General features: G+C 39.2%; 1 protein-coding gene across 6 annotated transcripts in view; it reads left to right on the top strand.

Moving 5' to 3' along the window:
* ctbp2 (C-terminal binding protein 2) overlaps nt 1–18,885 on the top strand; it is a 279,102-nt gene that overhangs the window by 158,213 nt on the left and 102,004 nt on the right. For 3 of the 6 annotated variants that reach the window (XM_008106745.3, XM_008106747.3, XM_008106744.3), the window contains one exon: nt 5,304–5,464. The exons of the other annotated variants lie outside the window; for them this stretch is intronic. In XM_008106745.3, the coding sequence (XP_008104952.1) occupies nt 5,407–5,464 (58 nt within the window). In that variant the 5' untranslated portion in view covers nt 5,304–5,406. The remainder of the gene's footprint in view (nt 1–5,303; nt 5,465–18,885) is intronic. 6 annotated transcript variants of the gene reach the window in all.

Genomic DNA, 18,885 nt, shown 5'->3' with positions numbered 1-18,885 from the left:
TTTTTCTGTCAAATTTGTTGTATAACATTATGTTTTGGTGCTTAATTTGTAAAACCATAACCTAATTTGATGTTTAATAATCTTTTCCTTAATCCCTTCCTATTATCCAAGATATTCGCTTATCCAAGCTTCTGCCAGCCCATTTAGTTTGGATAAGTGAGACTCTACTGTAATTTAATCATGCATGGTTCACATACCCACCACAAATATGAGGATCTTGCTATATTCTTCTACTAAGCTATGGCCCAAATGCAACTCTAGCTTTTGCAAATTTAGAAAAAGAAAAAGCATATCCATCCCATGGTGTGTATAAATAAAGATCTTTAGCTCATGTGGTATTCTGCAGAGCATTCAGCCATAGCAAAAGAATTTCAATACTACAATGAAAATATACGCTCAAATACTAAGCATGGGTTTGTCAAATGCAGGCAGTACCCAAGTTACATAATCCGACTTACACATTACTCCTAGTTACAAATGAGGGCAAGACAACAGGAAGTGAGAGAAAATCTATCCCTAGGAAGGGAAATTCACTCCTGTAAAACTTACCATGGGGAAAAGGTATCTCCACCAAGGCTTTAGCATCAATCCTTGTTTCCACAAGTAGCCACATTTTTCAAAATCCAATTATCACAGGGACAGAAAGTGAGGTGAAATCTTCTGAACAGGGACACAGACAGAAAAACAAATGGTCCAGGGATGTTAACCCTTCCCTATGCTATCCAAAAAAAATTAAAAATAAATTTCTGACTTGAGTTACACTTTAAAATGTACCTGTTTTGTACATACATGTACATCCAAATTCAGAACAAACCTACAGAACCTATCTTGTATGTAATCTGGGAACCGCCTGTATGATGTTTTGAAGAATATGACAAACAATGGTCTTGTTCATTGCTAACTGTAATGCACCTAATGTGCTTGTGTTATACCAGGGTGGACAATTCTCAGGGACTGAAGGTCACTTCAGTACACAAGGATCCCCTTTCTAAGTATTAGGGCGAGGAATCGGTTAGTTGTGTTCTTAGGAGCCTCTAGGGGGCAGAATTAGCTTCTTGGGCCACTGTGCTGTTTGTAGGTCCACGTAAGCCCTGTTTTCAAAACTGGAGCTGATGTCTGACTGCTTTTTGGGGAAAAATTAAGCTCTATTCTTCCTATGACTCCACATTCATTTTTCCAAATTATGGTCAAAGCATCTTATCAGTGTAAAAACAATGTATGATCTAAGTACATACTTTATGCTCATGAGTTTATGAAAGTGTATATACAACAGAATCCATTTCTGTCTTCCTTTCTTCCTGCCTCCTACCATCATAAGGTGCCTGGGTATTGTGGAAATGGCCAGATACTATGGAAAGAATAAAATAAGTCAAGCTGTGTTTACAGCTTGCAGTCTTACTAACTCCTCTGCAGTTGTGTCTGACTTTTAATAGATTCTGGTTTGTGGTCTCTAGGGATCTGTTCAAATGCAGGAGCTCAGAGAGTGACATATAGCTTTAATAGCATTCCATCACAGACAAGTTTGGAATGAAAGGCAGCAACCAAGTTCATGTTTAGGAGGAAATAAGTATTTTGTGCCTGCTATAATGTATAGTTCTTTACTACTTTTTACTTCTATTTAAGGCAGGATTGGGAAAATCAGGCCCATAGACTACTGTATTTATGTGAATCTAATGCACCATCACGTGTGATGCGCCCCGAGATTAAAAAAAAAAAATGCTGGCAAATGTAATGCACAGTAGCAAAAAGTGCACTCTTTACAATTTACTGATTTTGCCCCAGGTTTGAGGATGTATTCTCTAAAAGAAATGATTAGGCTTGTGTTTAATACTTCCTTTGAATGGATCATCTGTATTGAGTTATTTAACTTTGAACACCGTTCCACTAATTGCTCTGGATTGCATGGGCTTGTCATAAGGCAAAGTAGCATGGTGGTAGATCATTTGCCTGTCGGGACTGGGTCCCTCTTCTTATGAACTGGTCACTGACCATAATAAAGTGAACTTGAACTTGAACATTTGCCTGTCATTCTGTAGACAGGAAGAGTCGCTGTGTTTACTTTGTTTCTTGGTTTTTATCCATTGTTTTAGTTATAAAAGTAAATTCCTCCCATGACTTGTTTGTTTACTCGCGTCTTGTGTCATTTACCTTCAAGATGTTTAGTATTTTACTATGACCAAAAAGGGAAGACCAGGCTCAACAGGACTCCATCACCCCATCTAAAGAACAACAAGTAGATACTTTACCATTACACAGCTTCAACTTACGACAAGGTCTCTCAATCCAGAGAAATCAGTGGAATAGTGCTCCAAGTTAAATGTTAAATAATTTACTACCTGTGAGTCGTTCAGCAAAAATACCCAACTCAGGTCTAATAATGTCTTATGGATAACCCTCAAATTCTGAGAGAAAGCGATGAGCGCCACTACTCAGCCTCCCCTTTTCCATAGAGTAGCATTTGCAAGCTGAACAAAAGACCAACACAACAAGGGTACTTTAAAGTGAGCACTAATAGCAAGGATGCACTACAGCTTGATCAGCTGTGTTTTTCAAGTTTACAATTGAATCTAATGCACACTGTAATTTTCACAACGTAATTTGGTTAAAAAAAAAAAGTGAACATTGCCTTCAAGTTTTTCACATAGAGGGAACAGGTTTTTTTCAGGCTGTGCTTGGTGAGCTATTGCTCTCCTGGACTAAAGCAGGTCAAAAAAGCCCCCAAACATGGCAAAATTGATATGCACAGCCCTCCCTCATTAGTGCTTATAAAAACGAATGTCACATTAAAAAGGCCCAAAATGTTGGGAGTGGGAGGAATGGAGGAAGTTCTCTCAGGGATGAGTGTGTGGCCCCCCAGACTTGTGGTAGTTGCCTAGCTATGATTTAATTTTTGTATATCTGAAGCCTGAATTTTGCATATGCTGAGGGTTCTCTGAAGAGACAAATGGCTTAGGAATCTTTGAAGGATTATTGCTGAATACTGTACTTTTTCGTGTTTCAAATTGCTTGAATATCAGTATTTTTCAGACCCAGTATTCTTGGGTCTGTGAGGGCGACCACTTGCGCTCTGGATCCTTGTCCCTCTTGGCTGGTTAAACTGGCCAAGGATGGGTTGTTGGAGTGGTTTGTGGCTATAATAAATGCCTCCTTGGGTCAGGGGTCATTTCCATCTTGTTTTAAGCAAGCGGTGGTAAAACCGCTACTAAAAAAGACCTCGTTAGACCCATCGGTTTGTAACAATTACAGACCAATCTCCAACCTCCCATTTTTGGGCAAGGTTCTGGAGCGGGTGGTTGCCACGCAGCTCCAGGGGTTTCTCGATGACACCGATTTTCTGGACTGCTCGCAGTCTGGCTTCAGGCCTGGGCACAGTACTGAGACGGCTCTGGTCGCCTTGGTGGATGACCTCCGCAGGGAACTGGACAGGGGGAGTGTGACCCTGTTGGTTCTCCTGGATATCTCAGCGGCTTTCGATACCATCGACCATGGTATCCTTCTGGGACAACTCTCTGGGATGGGGCTGGGTGGCACGGTTCTGCAGTGGCTCCAGTCCTTCCTGGAGGGTCGTTCCCAGATGGTGAAGCTGCGGGACACCTGCTCGGACCCCTGGCCATTGACCTGTGGGGTTCCGCAGGGGTCTATCTTATCCCCCATGCTTTTTAACATCTACATGAAACCACTGGGAGAGGTCATCCAGAGTTTTGGAGGGCGTTGCCATCTCTACGCAGATGACACGCAAATCCACTACTTGTTCCCATCTGACTCCAAGGAAGCCCCTCGGATGCTGAACCAGTGCCTGACTGCTGTGGCGGACTGGATGAGGAGGAACAAGCTGAGAATCAATCCCGACAAGACAGAGGCCCTCCTGGTCAGTCGTGCGTCGGATCGGGGCATTGGGTGGCAACCTGTGCTGGACGGGGTTGCACTCCCCCTGAAATCACAGGTCCGCAGTTTGGGGGTCCTCCTGGACTCAGCGTTGACGCTTGAAGCACAGGTGTCGGCGGTGGCCGGGAGGGCCTTTGCACAACTCAAACTTGTGCGCCAACTACGACCATACCTCGTGAAGTCTGACTTGATCACGGTGGTCCATGCCTTAGTTACCTCTAGACTGGACTACTGTAATGCGCTCTACGTGGGGCTTCCCTTGAAGACGGCCCGGAAATTACAATTGGTCCAACGCTCGGCTGCCAGATTAATAACGGGGGCAAGTTACAGGGAGAGATCCACTCCCTTGTTTAAGGAGCTCCACTGGCTGCCGTTCATCTTCCGGTCCGAATTCAAGGTTCAGACCATCATCTATAAAGCCCTAAACGGTTTGGGACCCACCTACCTCCGTGACCGTATCTCCCTCCATAAACCTGCCCGATCTTTACGATCATCCGGGGAGGCCCTTTTATCACCACTGTCTATATCCCAGGCCCGCCTTGTGAGTACAAGGGAGAGGGCCTTTTCTGCTGTGGCCCCCCGACTATGGAACTCACTGCCTACTGAAATCAGGCAAGCTCCCACTTTGTTAGCTTTTAGGAAAGACCTGAAAACATGGCTCTTCCGCTGTGCTTTCGGTGAGTAATTTCTGTTATATATTTCTGTGTTACTCCCCCCGAACATCTATCCTCTAAACTGCCCCACTCTCATATGTCCCTGTCCACATTGGAGTACCCCTCTGTCCCTCTCACTCCGGGTTTTATCTTTGTGTTCATGCGGCCTGCTCTTGTTTTACTGTTTCTTGATTTCTTGATGTGATCTCTATTATTATCTATTGTATTACTTTTAATTATGTTATGATATGCTGTTTTATATTTTATTATATTGTATTGCTTTGGGCATGGCCCCATGTTAGCCGCCCCGAGTCCCCGCTGGGGAGATAGTGGCGGGGTATAAATAAAGTTTTTATTATTATTATTATTATTATTATTATTATTATTATTATTATTATTATTATTTAACCTATTTAACCATGTTTTAGTAGTATAGCTTTGTTTTTATTACTATCTGCATTTTAAGATTTCTGTGTCCCGACTTGATTCCCACATTTGGGAGGAAAGGTGGAATGTAAATGGATGGAAGAAAGAAAAAATACAAATGCATAGCTTTTTGCAGCTAAAATAAACATATGGAACTGACACAAAGATTTGTCTAAGCAGTTTCTCCTCTCATTGCTGATTAGGTTTGCTGCTAACTGTCCTAAGGTCAAAAGAATTGAAGCTATTTTAGCCTGATAATATAGGTAACATCTGTACACATTTTTAATAACAGTTGAAAAAAAACAAAGGGCCAACAATGTACAACTCTTTTCGTTTCAGGATTCAGAGTGACGTTATGCACTCAGACTACTGTGAATTTCCATAAGTTCTTGGAAGATTGCTTTGTCCTTTGGTTCCAAAAGTTGTAAAACACAATAGCGGAATGGCACTTGTGGACAAACATAAAGTCAAACGGCAGCGACTGGACAGAATTTGCGAAGGTAAGACAATGTGAACTCTGCTATATCCATCAAAATATGCCAGAAATCTCTGGAAAATTTAGTAGTCATTCATTTAAGTTTCTTTTATGGAATACAAATTCAGCACAGGTGGTATCATTGAAATTCAACATGATACAGAGTGCAATGGAGCCCCCGGTGGCGCAGTGTTAAAGCACTGAGCTGCTGAACTTGCAGACCGAAAGGTTGCAGGTTTGAATCTGGGAAGTGGAGTGAGTGCCCGCTGTTAGCTCCAACTTCTGCCAACCTAGCAGATCGAAAACATGCACATGTGAGTAGATCAATAGGTACCGCTCCGGCAGGAAGGTAATGGCGCTCCATGCAGTCATGCTGGCCACATGACCTTGGAGGTGTCAACGAACAACGCCGGCTCTTCGGCTTAGAAATGGAGATGAGCACCAACCCCCAGAGTCGGACACAACTGGACTTAACTTCAGGGGAAACCTTTACCTTTACAGAGTACAACACCCACGTTATTCTTTTCTATTTTGTAGTGTCATGAAGTTAACATAATTTTGTGTATCCTATATACTCATGATTAAGTCTAGAAATGTTAGCCAAGAGACCAACCTAAAAAAAACTCTGGAACAATTTATCCATATGTCAGTGTAAATATTGTGCCTTAACTCTTATTTTTAAAAAAGTACAATTTCCTTCTCTGCGTATAGTGGTGAAAGATTAGAATATAGTTCATCCTGGGAAAACCAAACAGAATCACCAAACTCCTTTACTTTTTTTATGCAGTACCGCTTCTGGCATTTTGAATGCCTGGGTGGGAAAATGATGGTGTGGCCAGAGACTGCTGGTCTCCTGATGTGGCATTGGTGTTTCCCCTCTCTGCAGAATTAGCCTCAACTTATCCTTGGGTCATATCAAAATGCATAATTTTGGCTCAAAACCTACCTTCAACTTATACATGAGGTCAACTTATAGATGAGTATATATGGTATATGTCCTTTGTATATTAGTTATGAAAAGATGTAAGCAGTAGTCAAGCAATGGCAACAGCCAAGAAAAACTTCGTGTCTATTCCATAAGATTTTTGTTTTAAAAAATCACCCATGTGCTATAACATCTTACTTCATGTGGTAATGTATGTTTTCTCATCTCTTATCTACAACTGTCATGAAGGGAGTGTGAGGAACAGCTCTTTGTAGTGACATTTTAATGGCATTTAGGTAGTGGTTACATTACAGGGCATGTGGGATATTGTCACAGTTTCCCACAGAAGCTCTGTGTTCTGTCTAATGTATAAGTCTTCATGATCTCCATTACTGTGAGATGGCTGCAATTTTTGTCAGTTTGCTCCCTTCAATAGACAACTTCTATGCTAGAAAAGGAGTTGTCTGCTGTCACTTGTGTACCAGAGTTTTGCTTTTATTTACCTTAACTATTGCTGAGAGTTACAATATCAGATGAGATGTTTGTGGCTCTCATGAGAGGGTAGAATTGCACAGTTGCATGAGTCCATTTTAAAGGATGTGTTTAAAATTTCTTCTTGGTAACTATTTTTGCTGGTTGGATAATAAGAATTGAAAGGTTTTGTTGATAATAGGTTCACCGTCTAGGTTGAAAGGATATGTGCAATCTTAAGATTAATGTTTCTCAGAGATGGTATTTCTCTGTATGTAATTTTGACTGAGAAATTCGGCTATGCTTTTCACAGGTTTTATCAACTTGCAAAATCCTGGCGGGAAAAAAATGCAACATTATTTTCTATGGTGTAAACTCTTGGTAAAGTCATGCATGAATACAGGATGGTAGAAAACAGTCTGCCATGGTTAAGCATTTCTCTCACAATTTCTGAGATTTTTCAAATAACATCAACTATGAGCTAGAATCATTTGTTGAGTTTCTGGAGCACAATGATCTAGCACAGTCATGGGCAAACCTAGACCCGCGGGCCGGACACTGCCCCTTGGGTTCTTTCCTCCAGTCAACATCTCAGCCTGGGGACACAGCGGGCCACCACATCCCCAGGCTGATAGAAGAGCCAGGGGAAGAGACAAATGGCTGGGGAGAGCCATCTAGAGCCCTCGCCTGCCGCATGTCCTCAGCCTGGGGAAAGAAACATGGCTGGTGAGAGCCCTCTGGAGCTCTCGCCAGCCCCATATCTCCTCCTCTCAGCCTGGGGACATGGCAGGCCGCTGCATCCCCTTGCTGGAAGAAGAGCCGGGGGAGAGACACATGACTGGTGTGAGCCCTTCGGAGCTCTTGCCAACTGTCTGTCTTCCTCTTCCCTCAGCCTGGCAGGAGACCCCCCCCCCCCAGTACCAACCACGTTCAGCCTCCTCCCCCGCCTGTGGCAACTTTCTTCAGCTCAGCCTGTCTGCCCATAATGCAGCCCCCACCAAAGAAAGTTGCCCATGCCTGGTCTAGCAGCACACTTCCACACAATTCATTCTGCACCTCACAAAAACCAAATACAAAAGCATGATTCCATGGCCATGAAGTGGCTAAGAAAATAGTATCAAGGTAGGATGTGCTTCTCCAAGAAAGATACACCATATTTCTAGACATCCAGGAGAGGGCAATGGATACTGTCTTCCTGGAGTCAGATTCTATCTTCTGGTAACTGGAGAGAGAGCAAGCTGTTGGACAAAGAAGTATTGAATACTTTGCACTATCTCCAAAATGACAAACTGATTTAATCCCAGGGTATGAATGAATGAATGAAAACTTTATTTCTATCCCGCCCTATCTTCCCGGAGGGAACTCGGGTGGCTTACAACAAATAAAAAGCCAAACATTCAATGCCATATAACAGTACAAAATAACATAAGTCAAAAGGTAAACCCAATTTACATCTACACAAGCAGCATGGAGATTCAGACAATTAAACATAGACCAACAAATTCACATTATGACAATTTCACATTTAACTGATTTTAAATTTTAGAGTTTAAAAGAATTAAAAAGTTTTTTAAAAGCCAAATCCGTATGCCAATGTTTTTCACCAGCAGCATTCTTGCCATGGCACATAGCCAGTCTAGTATATTAACGATTTTGTTCTGTGTGTCTTGTGTTTATTTACTTACAAAAGTAAGTGAACACTTTTGGAGAATTTCTATATGTATTGTTTGGGGAGCCATTGAAATTGAATGCTATTGCTTTTGGGAAATGGTGATATAATATACTCTTTGTGTGGAAACTATGTACATGAATGAAGTTGGTATTGTTCAGAGGGTTTTTTCATAGTTATCTTGAAGTCATAATATACTCCATCTGTGTTGTAGACATTGGGGATGTGGTTTCTTGTTGTTAGACAAGTGCATTCCACAGAACACTTTTCCACTTTAGTTGTTATTTTTTTTTATTGGAAATAATGAAAACATGAAAACAAAACCACGGTTAGTAGTTAATTTGTCTTTACCACAAGTCTTAGACAGTGTGTCTTGCATTTTTTTTACTTACAAGACAAATAAAAACAGTGACAGGATTGAAAGTGTCAGACTTTCTAATGAGTTCATTGATACTTCTCTTTGATGCATACTGATGTCCATCTTATAAAACTTTTATAGATAGTGGGGGGAGGGGGAATTGCAGAGTGTCATTGCAGTGAGTAAGCAGTAGCTTAAATCATGTCTTGTGAGTGATTAGCTCCTTCTGAGATTTGCCCAGCAAGATGGTTTCCAGCTGTATAATTCCCAGAGAAACTGAACCTAGGCATGCATAATAAAATTTGAAATGTTCTAAGACTGCTCTATTATATTTTTTTAAAAGCACAATTTCTTTGAAGATAAGAAAAAGTATTATGATATGGGTATCTGTAGACCAGAGCTACCTTCATTGCAGATATAATAGTGAATACGTCCTTGCCTGCAAAAGCCGTTTTTACATGCATTTGTAAGCCTTTAAGATGGCACAGGTTGGGAGAGTGTGTTTTTCTTCAACAGAATAACACAAGTACTCCTTGGGCCAAGACGCATGTGCATCTCAACATCTTGCAAAATTTCTGTGGAATATTTGTGATGGTAGATTATTCAATGGTACACCTATTCTTTTCTCCCCATACACTCAGACAACTTCACCCACTGGCTTCAAAGTTTACCATGAATTATTTAGTCATCCACTGGGAGTAGGGTGGTGGTGGTGACTGATTTCCACACACAGGCCTCCTGCCAAACATTATTGAAACCAGTGTCCCTTGGGAAGCAGTGCTCCCTTTATCAGACCAGGGTAAATTTCAGTCTCAAAGCAGAGCGAGTGTCTGGTTGGGGTGGGAGGGAATGGAGAGCCTTCTTTTTATCATGTAATGCAGAAAAAATGTAAAAGCCATTCCACCTGTCAGTTTAATTAACCCAATCAAAATTGGGTTAATCTTCTCCAGAGCAGAGTGAAGTATGCTTTCTTTGTAATCCTGAAAAAAAACTGCTGACAACTGCCAGAATTATACTGCGGGGGGAGAGAGAAAGAGACAGAGAGAGTTCTACCCATCAGAATGCCATAAACACACAGGTGTAGTGCTCTATCTCATCTCTAAAACAGACTTTGAACCTAACTTAAAAGGGTTCTATCAGGCAGCTTTAGATTTTTCAAAAGCCACCCTTCCAGTTTGATGTTTGCTATCAGATGTGGTTGCTAAGTGTACAAGAAACTTAGGCGGATCAGAGGACAAGGCTACTAACAGAGCATTAGACACAATTGAAGTTTAGATTATTTTGCACTGAACAATGGGTTTTACAAGTCTTTCTCTTCCATTTGAGCTCTCTGGCCAAAATATTATTTTTCTAATCTGTAAAGGTGCAGTTTACATAAAACCAAAAAAAATCCATTTGTAGTTTGCCAACTACATTTGCAATTTTAATTATACTGAAGGGATTTGCTGCTGTCACACACCATACAACATGATTTTGTAACTAGTATTAAAACATTTATGGGAATAACAGATTATGTCTAAATGCAATTAGTAAATACTTTAAAAATAATACTGAGAAATAATTTCCTCTGGCTAAGGTTGATTTGTTTTCTATTCATTTACAGCCTTTCAGGTGGCAGTTTTTGTGAGATGGCAATAAATGCACACTGTTGCAAAGATACAGCTTTTTAGCTTGTGTAATATATCTCGAGGTTTGAAAACTCAAGATAACACAAATGGAGATAATACATTCTTCTTTAATTTAGTTATGACCTCTTGAGTTTATTACAAAGGAATACCTGTTAATCAATCCATTTGTATTATGCATAAATATAAGGGTCCGCTTGAAGTGTCTATAGTTGCGACAGAATCTTCTTATGTAGTAGAAAACACTGTTTGCATGGCTTACTACAAAAAAATAAAATAAAATAGGGATTGCTTGTATTTGATACAAGAACTATCTATTTAAGATTCAGCATGCTAATTCAGTGTGATTTTGAACATGTTACTTTTTGGACTGCATTTCTCATAATCTTTTGTGTTGGCTATGAGCTCTCTTGAGAGTTTTAGTCCAAAAAATAACTTTTCCAAGCTTTGTCTTAAGACCATGTCCATACAAGAATTGGACACTTCACAAGGCCATTTATTAGTGTTATCTGTGCTAAAACAAATGTGTGATAAGCAATACTTGGGGGGAAAAACATACATTATGCCATTGTAGTGTAGCCTTCTTTGCCCCTTTTCCAGTATCTGCAATATAAAAAGAATGTGCAATGGCATAAATGGGAAGGTATTGCCAAGATGATGAGTGGAGATGGAAGTGTCCTTTCATTTGTCAGTCTATTGCAAGTATTGGAGGCAAGCATCTGAGAGTAAAAGAACTTGTGCCAAAATATCTTCAAAGGGCGATGTGCACTGTGTCAACTGTACCAAATCTAAGTAGAATGCCAACATCACTTTCCCACAAATACTGAAACAGTATAATCATGTAAAATAATCATGTTATTATATCCAAGCATTATATCAGTTTCCAGAAATTAAATAAGGAGTGGGTTGGCCTTCCATCCTATGGTGGCACTACTTTGGGACATTGAAACATTGCCTCTGCTTGTACCAGAGCAACTGAGACTCAGGACTCTATCACCCCCCTGCTGATCTGCCTTCTCTGTGTGATTAGCCCACCCACTAATATTGACAAGAAAACCCCATCAATAACTTGGACTCCTACAACCTTCCCATCCCCTTCTTTGTATGGTGGGTCTGTCCCACTTCTGTGCCAGCATGCCAGCAGTAACATTAGGTCAAGAGATGGAATTCTCTTCCTCTCACACTATTCCCCCTCTCCTTTGCTATGCCCAAGCTATCTGTTTTGTGCCTATCTGATATATATATATATATATATATATATATATATATAGAGAGAGAGAGAGAGAGAGAGAGAGAGAGAGAGAGAGAGAGAGCGAGAGAGAGAGAGAGAGAGAGAGAGCGTGAGCAGGGGCAGCACATGAAGATGGGTTTATGAGAATATGCGGAAGTATGATTGTGGAATCATGGATTGTTGATTCAGCACATTGTACAATTGATGAGAGGTGTAATATTGAAGGCGTTCATAGTATATCTACTATCTATGATAGTGTGAGTGCCATGGAATAGCAACTTCATGTCATAAAGTCTTTAAAATAGTTGCCTGCAATCATTGTTGATGCTTTTCTACCCTGGATGTTTAATAGAAGCAAATCTAGCCAGGAAGCAGAAGTACTAAAGCATAGGAGGTGATTCCAGCACTTTGCAAATAAAGTAAAAAATAGTTTACACTTGATAGCATTTATGTCTCTGTAGATACATTAAAATCAAAGACAATGTATAGCCAAATGTTATAGTTAACAGAGTTCAAGTGAATGCTGCTGTTCTGTGTGTGTACTTAGTCATTTATGGTCCATCTCTAGTGAATGTTCCCCACTGGCTTAAGTGGACTCTGCTTGACTTACAAATGAGGTGCTGCTTAGGTTCCAAATTAGACAGATGTGGAATTGTTTCTATCCTACTGAGGAATGTAATTCTTTCCTCCAAACTGTGCACATGTTACTCCCTTGTCTTACATCAACTAAAGTTGGAACACAGGGGAATCTTATTTGACAAGATTTAGAATGTGAGGCAGACCTGAAACAAGCTGTGCAGATAAACATCTTGTACATTGCATTTAGTGAAGTGTAAAACAAGTGAATGAAGCCCCAACAGCTCACTGAGCATTACCGACTTTGCTCAGGATTTTGTTAGGAGCAGTAACGAAGGAGCATTGTATTTACACCCTGTATTTGTGTAATACTGCATGGTGAGAAGTTGGACTGGATGGTCCTTGTGATTTCTTCAAATGCAATGAATCTAGGCTTCTGTAAGAGAGAATGGAATTTCCTTTGATGACCAATATGAGATTGGAACTCACATTATTATTTGCAAAAGGCAATTCTGTGTTGTAGAGTGGGAAGAATCAAATGGGTCAGCACTGAAAACCCTAGAAGAAACATCTCAGGTATAAGAGTGCTATAGTAATATTATAGCATATTCTGTTTCATATACGGTAATTACATTAAAGGAATAATTTCATGATAAGTCCAACAGCCTCTGGATAGATATGTTGCACTTAATCTGCAATGCTGTTATTCTGTTGATCTCCTGAGAGCCCTAAAATAGAAAATCATTTTTCTAATATATGTTGGGACTAGAAATAGTTAAATTTCAAAGTACAGGATAGATTTGGGGTTGTTTTTTTCTTATCATGTTATTGCTTTCAATTCATTTTATGTACAAAAATGCATTTTAGCAATCAATAGAGCCAGTGTCTAATCTACTTAACAAAAAATGAAAGTTGGTACTCTGAGGTTGTGTGCCTTTGATTAGTTTTGTGGAGCGCAAAGAGCTTATTACCAGTGCAGCAGACCTGATCTTTTGTCAAAAACTCAGTAATGTACAAATAGAATGAAGGGAGTAGTCTTAGTACAAGAGGAAACATGTATTTGCTTCTTTCAAAATAAAGAACAAGCCATGCACTTCAGTGCTATAAAATAATGCATGCTATCCAGAGAACACTGGTGTATTTTTTAATGAGATGTTTTTTACATGGGTATGGTAAGCCTTGCATTTCTTTTCTTCTTTTAAAAGCCTTCAGTGACACTTATGGGAAAGCATATAATAAGCACTCATTTTTTTCATGCGCCAAAAGTTTACAAGTTCTAAAATATTTCAAAGGAATGAGGTTAGGATGGGAAGGGCTTCATGGCGAGCACTGTCTAGTAGCAAATCACAGAAGTGTACAGCCATCTTTCCCACATATGCAGTTTTGACTTTTATGGATTTGATTATTCATGGATTTGTTCTCTCTAGGAATCTCTAGGTCAGGGGTCCCCAAACTTTTTAAACAGGGAGCCAGTTCACGATCCTTCGGACTGTAGGAGGGCCAGACTATAGTTGGCCACCGAGCAATAATTAATAATAGTATTAATAATAACAACAACAATAATAATAAAAAAGAGGGTTGGAAGAGACCCTTTGGGTCATTGAGTCCAACCCCCTTCTGCCTTTGTGCACCGAAAGCACAAGCAAAGCACCCCTGACAGATGGCCACCCAGCTTCAATGTTAATAATAATAATAATAATAATAATAATAATAATAATAATAATAATAATAATAAAGAGGGTTGGAAGAGACCCCTTGGGCCATTGAGTCCAATCCCCTTCTGCCTCTGTGCACCAAAAGCACAAGCAAAGCATCCCTGACAGATGGCCACCCAGCCTCAATATTAATAATTAATAATAATAGTAATAATAATAATAAAGAGGGTTGGAAGAGACCCCTTGGGCCATTGAGTCCAATCCCCTTCTGCCTCTGTGCACCAAAAGCACAAGCAAAGCATCCCTGACAGATGGCCACCCAGCCTCAATATTAATAATAATAATAATAATAATAATAATAATAATAATAATAATAATAATAATAATGGTTGTAAGAGAAGAAGAGACCCCTTGGGTCATTTAGCCCAACCCCCTTCTGCCCTTGTGCTGTGGGGGCCGGATAAATGGCTTTGATGGGCTGCATCCGGCCCCCGGGCCTTAGTTTGAGGACCCCTGCTCTAGGTCCTCCAATGTGATGATGGTCACCTTGCTCCAGTCATACAGGAGGATGTAGAGATTTCTAGAGAGAATGCCTGTGTAGGAATCTCTAGGTTCTCCAGTTCAATTCTGTGGTCAGTTTCCAGTGTAAGTCAACCACTGTGTTATGATGGAAGATTTAGAAAGTCCTAGAGTTGTGTTCTCTTAAGTTAAAAAATAGCAATTTCTTTCTTAATGGTTTTTCACTTTCACAGGGGTCCTAAGCCCCTAATGCCAGAGAATGTGGAAGTTTGACTGTAAACACCAAACTGTATACAACATGTATGAATCCTAAGGCAATGTGATAAATTTTGGTTAATATTACATTTGAAAAGAAATACAACATGACCTCTGGAAGCTTCAAGTTTCTTCAATCTATTTTTTTATGTTAGTTGTTACCAGAGGAAGAAAAAATAGTACTTGGAGTTACTTAGAGTCCAGATATGAAACTAGGAGGAAATTAATTACAGTAGAGTCCCACTAATCCAAGCTAAACGGGCCGGCAGAAGCTTGGATAAGCGAATATCTTGGATTACAAGGACTGAACAAGGAAAAGCCTATTAAACATCAAATTAGGTTATGATTTTACAAATTAAGCACCAAAACTTCATGTTATACAACAAATTTGACAGATAAAGTAGTTCAATACGCAGTAATGTTATGTTGTAATTACTGTATTTACGAATTTAGCACCAAAATATCACGATATATTGGAAACATTGACTACAAAAATGGCTTGGATTATCCAGAGGCTTGGACAAGCGAGGCTTGGATTAGTGAGACTCTACTGTACTACCTTTACAGAGATGTGTTAAGTGTCCATAACACTACCATAAACTTGGAATTCATCTTTTCTTATATGACAATATCTGCTGCACCAACAAGGACAGGTCATAGCCTTGTACTAATTTTCATTACGTTTTACTAGAAAGAAGTGTCCCCCAGTGCATCTTACCACAAATACTTGCAAATGTCATTTTAGTAATTGAGTAGCGCCACCAAAGACAAGCCCTTAGATTGAGATATTAAGCTTTTCAATAAAAGATAGTAATGAAAAATTATTCTAATTTATACATGCAGGTCAGGGATTAATATCCTAAGAATTATTAATAAACTGAATTTTGCGAGCCTAATCTAAACTGGGGGTTAGATAAATCCAGACTTTTATCATAGAGTTGTTTCCAGATTTCGTTTGCTATCTGAATGAGCTTTGGACTCAAGATCCAATAATTGGTGTTTCAAATTCTGAAAGAATTATTTTCAAAGAACCCTGAGAATATTTTGATTGGATATTGAAGAGAATTGAAGGCTATATATTTCATTTTGGAATCTTAAGATTGTTTATTCTTGAATGGCCAGGGTATTTTTCATTTCTTCTTTCACACTATTCCAAATTAAGTTTTTGGTTTGTATCCTAAATCTCATGGCCACCCCTCTCCCATGTATAAGAACTAGATTTCAGGCTGTATTCCCTCTATTTTAATTGTTCATCTGTATTAACTATACTGTATGAAAAACTCAGAATGTAAGAGTTATTCCTTCACCTCTCAGTCCAGTTTCGTAGTGATGTTTATATATTCATGGAATACCTAAACAGTAAACTGAGAGAATGCTTTTCCCATTCGTCTTGCAAAAGAACTACAGGGCACTAAAATGCTGAACCATTTTCCAGATACAAAAGCTAGCAGCATAGCCTATCACTGTGAGGTGAATATGGAAGACATTAAACAAACAATATTGTATGTATTTAGTGGAATCAAAATGTATATAGTATTAAGAAGAGGCAAAGGGGAAGAAAAGTTTTAATTTTATGACTTTTTAAAGGAGTGGTTAATGTTTTTCCTTCACTAACCATATGAGTTTTAAGTTAGATGGTACAAGATACTGTGCTGCTGAATATTTTTTATGAGAACATCTCTCAAGCGGGAGGAGACACAAACTTGTTTTTATGTAGATTTCAATTTTATATGATTAATAGATAGTTCAGTAAAAAAAACCTTTTAGAGACACCCCCTTATATTAAAGATTAATAACATCCATATACCAAAAAGGTCTCCAAGTAAATGTGGCCTTTTCTATGTAGTTGTACAAAGTATGCTGGGTAGCGTATTTGTTTTAGTGTGATCCCCCCCATTTGTAATATGACAGTTATTCCCATATAAATGCAGATATGGGGAAAAGACCTATGATGCTAGTGTAATACAACAAAGTATAACCAAAGTAAGATGCTGTCTAGGCAGAGAGATTGCTCAACACTGTTGAACCCCAGACAGTCTATGATGAGAGAAAGAATATAGATCAAATCTGAAATACTTGGGACCAAAAGCAGTTTGGATTTTTAAATACCTGTATTTGCATATACATACAGAATGAGTTATCTTGGCGATGGGACCCAAATCTAGATTTGAAATTTATTTATGCTTTATATACACTCGGAAGGTAATTGCACAATATTTTAAAATAAGTTTGAACATGAAAAAGTTAATATACATTGACAGTAGATGGCGTTGATCTTGATATGTAGAAAAATACATCTACCTTGGAAGGCTGTTAACATCAAGGAATGAACTAAAGCTGGAGTTGAACAGACACAGAAAAGCAGGATGGGACACTTACAATTATATTAAAGCCACTGCAGACTCAACCGGAAGTACATCTCTATGAGCTCAATTGTTCGACTTGACCCTGCTACCTACCTTATGCTGTGGTGTAGAGACATGGACAATGACAAAGGCTCTCTCGGAACAACTACGAGTCGCGCATGACTCCCTTGAAATACGGCTCATTGGGATATCTCTCCGAACGCATAGAGAATGTGGACTGCACAATGAGAATATTCAAAAAAATATCAAAAGTGAAAGATCCTCTACGCCATGTTGCCCAACTCAAACATCGTTTTGCAGACCATGTGATGTGCAGAACAGATGGGTGCTGGAGCAATGCCATGGCAACATGGTACCCGTGGGGATGGACGAGATCTCTTGGTCATCCTCCCACCCAATGGTCTGCTTCATTCCATATGGGATATAATATGAGAGACAAACATGGTCGTACAATGGCACACTGGCCAACTTGTGCTCGAAATAGATATGAATGGAGGTGGTTAGAGAAGATGTTGTGATCTGCACAAAAGCTGAGAAACGGATTGTCTAAGTGACTAAGAGAAGCGTATACACTAAAGCAGTGATGGCCAACCTATGACACGCGTGTCAGCACTGACACGCCTAGCCATTTTTGCTGACATGCTGCCGCATGCAGATTGATTGGATGACTATGTCTTTTGTGGCCAAATTTGGTGTGATTTGGTCCAGTGGTTTTGTTGTTTACTCCATGGAAATTATGCACATTACGTTCATATATATATATATATATATATATAATATCATTCTATTATTATTCTATTATTATTATAGTATATTATTATATTATTCATTATTCATGACTACATTGAAACTACAATAGAGAGAAATCAGCATGGAAACTGCAACAGGTACCATAGATTGTTGTACATGGAAATAATGGTAATAAATAGTTTTTGATTTATTAAATACAGTTATATATTACAATTATATATTTTTTGTTATTTAAACTATATATATTGTGAAATTATGTTTTTTTTCTCGAAGTGGCGCACCACCCAAGTCATGCTAGGTTTTTTGGTGAATTTTGACACACCAAGTGCAAAAGGTTGCCCATCATTGCACTAAAGCATCAGAAAGCAAAGGTGTCACTATCTCAGCTACTAATATTTGGATTTGGAGTCATTTGGATTTCGGATAAGAGATGCTCAATTTGTCATATCAAAATTAGGCAATAAATCACTTCTTTCCTTTCTGTTTAAATGTTAGATGGGCCACCTTCTCTATATTTTAGATCACTCTGTGGAGCCATTTTCTAAACACATGTCATATAATTTATAGTCAGTTTTTGGTCATAATACCACAATGCAGAATCCCTCGACTCAGCCTTCACATAGGGCCACTCCCAATGATCTATATGAACAAAATAGATAAACCAATATCCAAAAATAACCTATATGGTTAATTATGTGATTAAGAGTCTAGATCCTCACCATTCTTTATCCTCCAACTAATAGGAAAATACCATGGTGCAAAATGGAGAATTGGGAAGAGGTAAGTGAAGTTCCATTGAGCATACTCAGCCTGCTTGTATAAGCCCTAAGGAGTTGTTTTGATTCTAGCCTTAATAAAATGACATGAAACAACAAAGAAGATCAGAGAATGGTTGGTGAGGCAGGAACAAAAAAATGGAGGTCATTCTTTTTTTTGAAGCTGGGTAAGTGCTCCTGTGCCGGAGCAGTGCAGCTGGACAAAGAGAGCTTTTAAAACCATTCTGAAAAGAAGATTAAAAGTTCAGAAAATGGGATGGAGGAATTTAT

Source organism: Anolis carolinensis, chromosome 3 (assembly GCF_035594765.1).
Source record: "Anolis carolinensis isolate JA03-04 chromosome 3, rAnoCar3.1.pri, whole genome shotgun sequence".
Taxonomy (NCBI): domain Eukaryota; kingdom Metazoa; phylum Chordata; class Lepidosauria; order Squamata; family Dactyloidae; genus Anolis; species Anolis carolinensis.
Note: the sequence above shows the minus strand (reverse complement) of the source record. Positions and strands in the feature narration are given on the sequence as shown.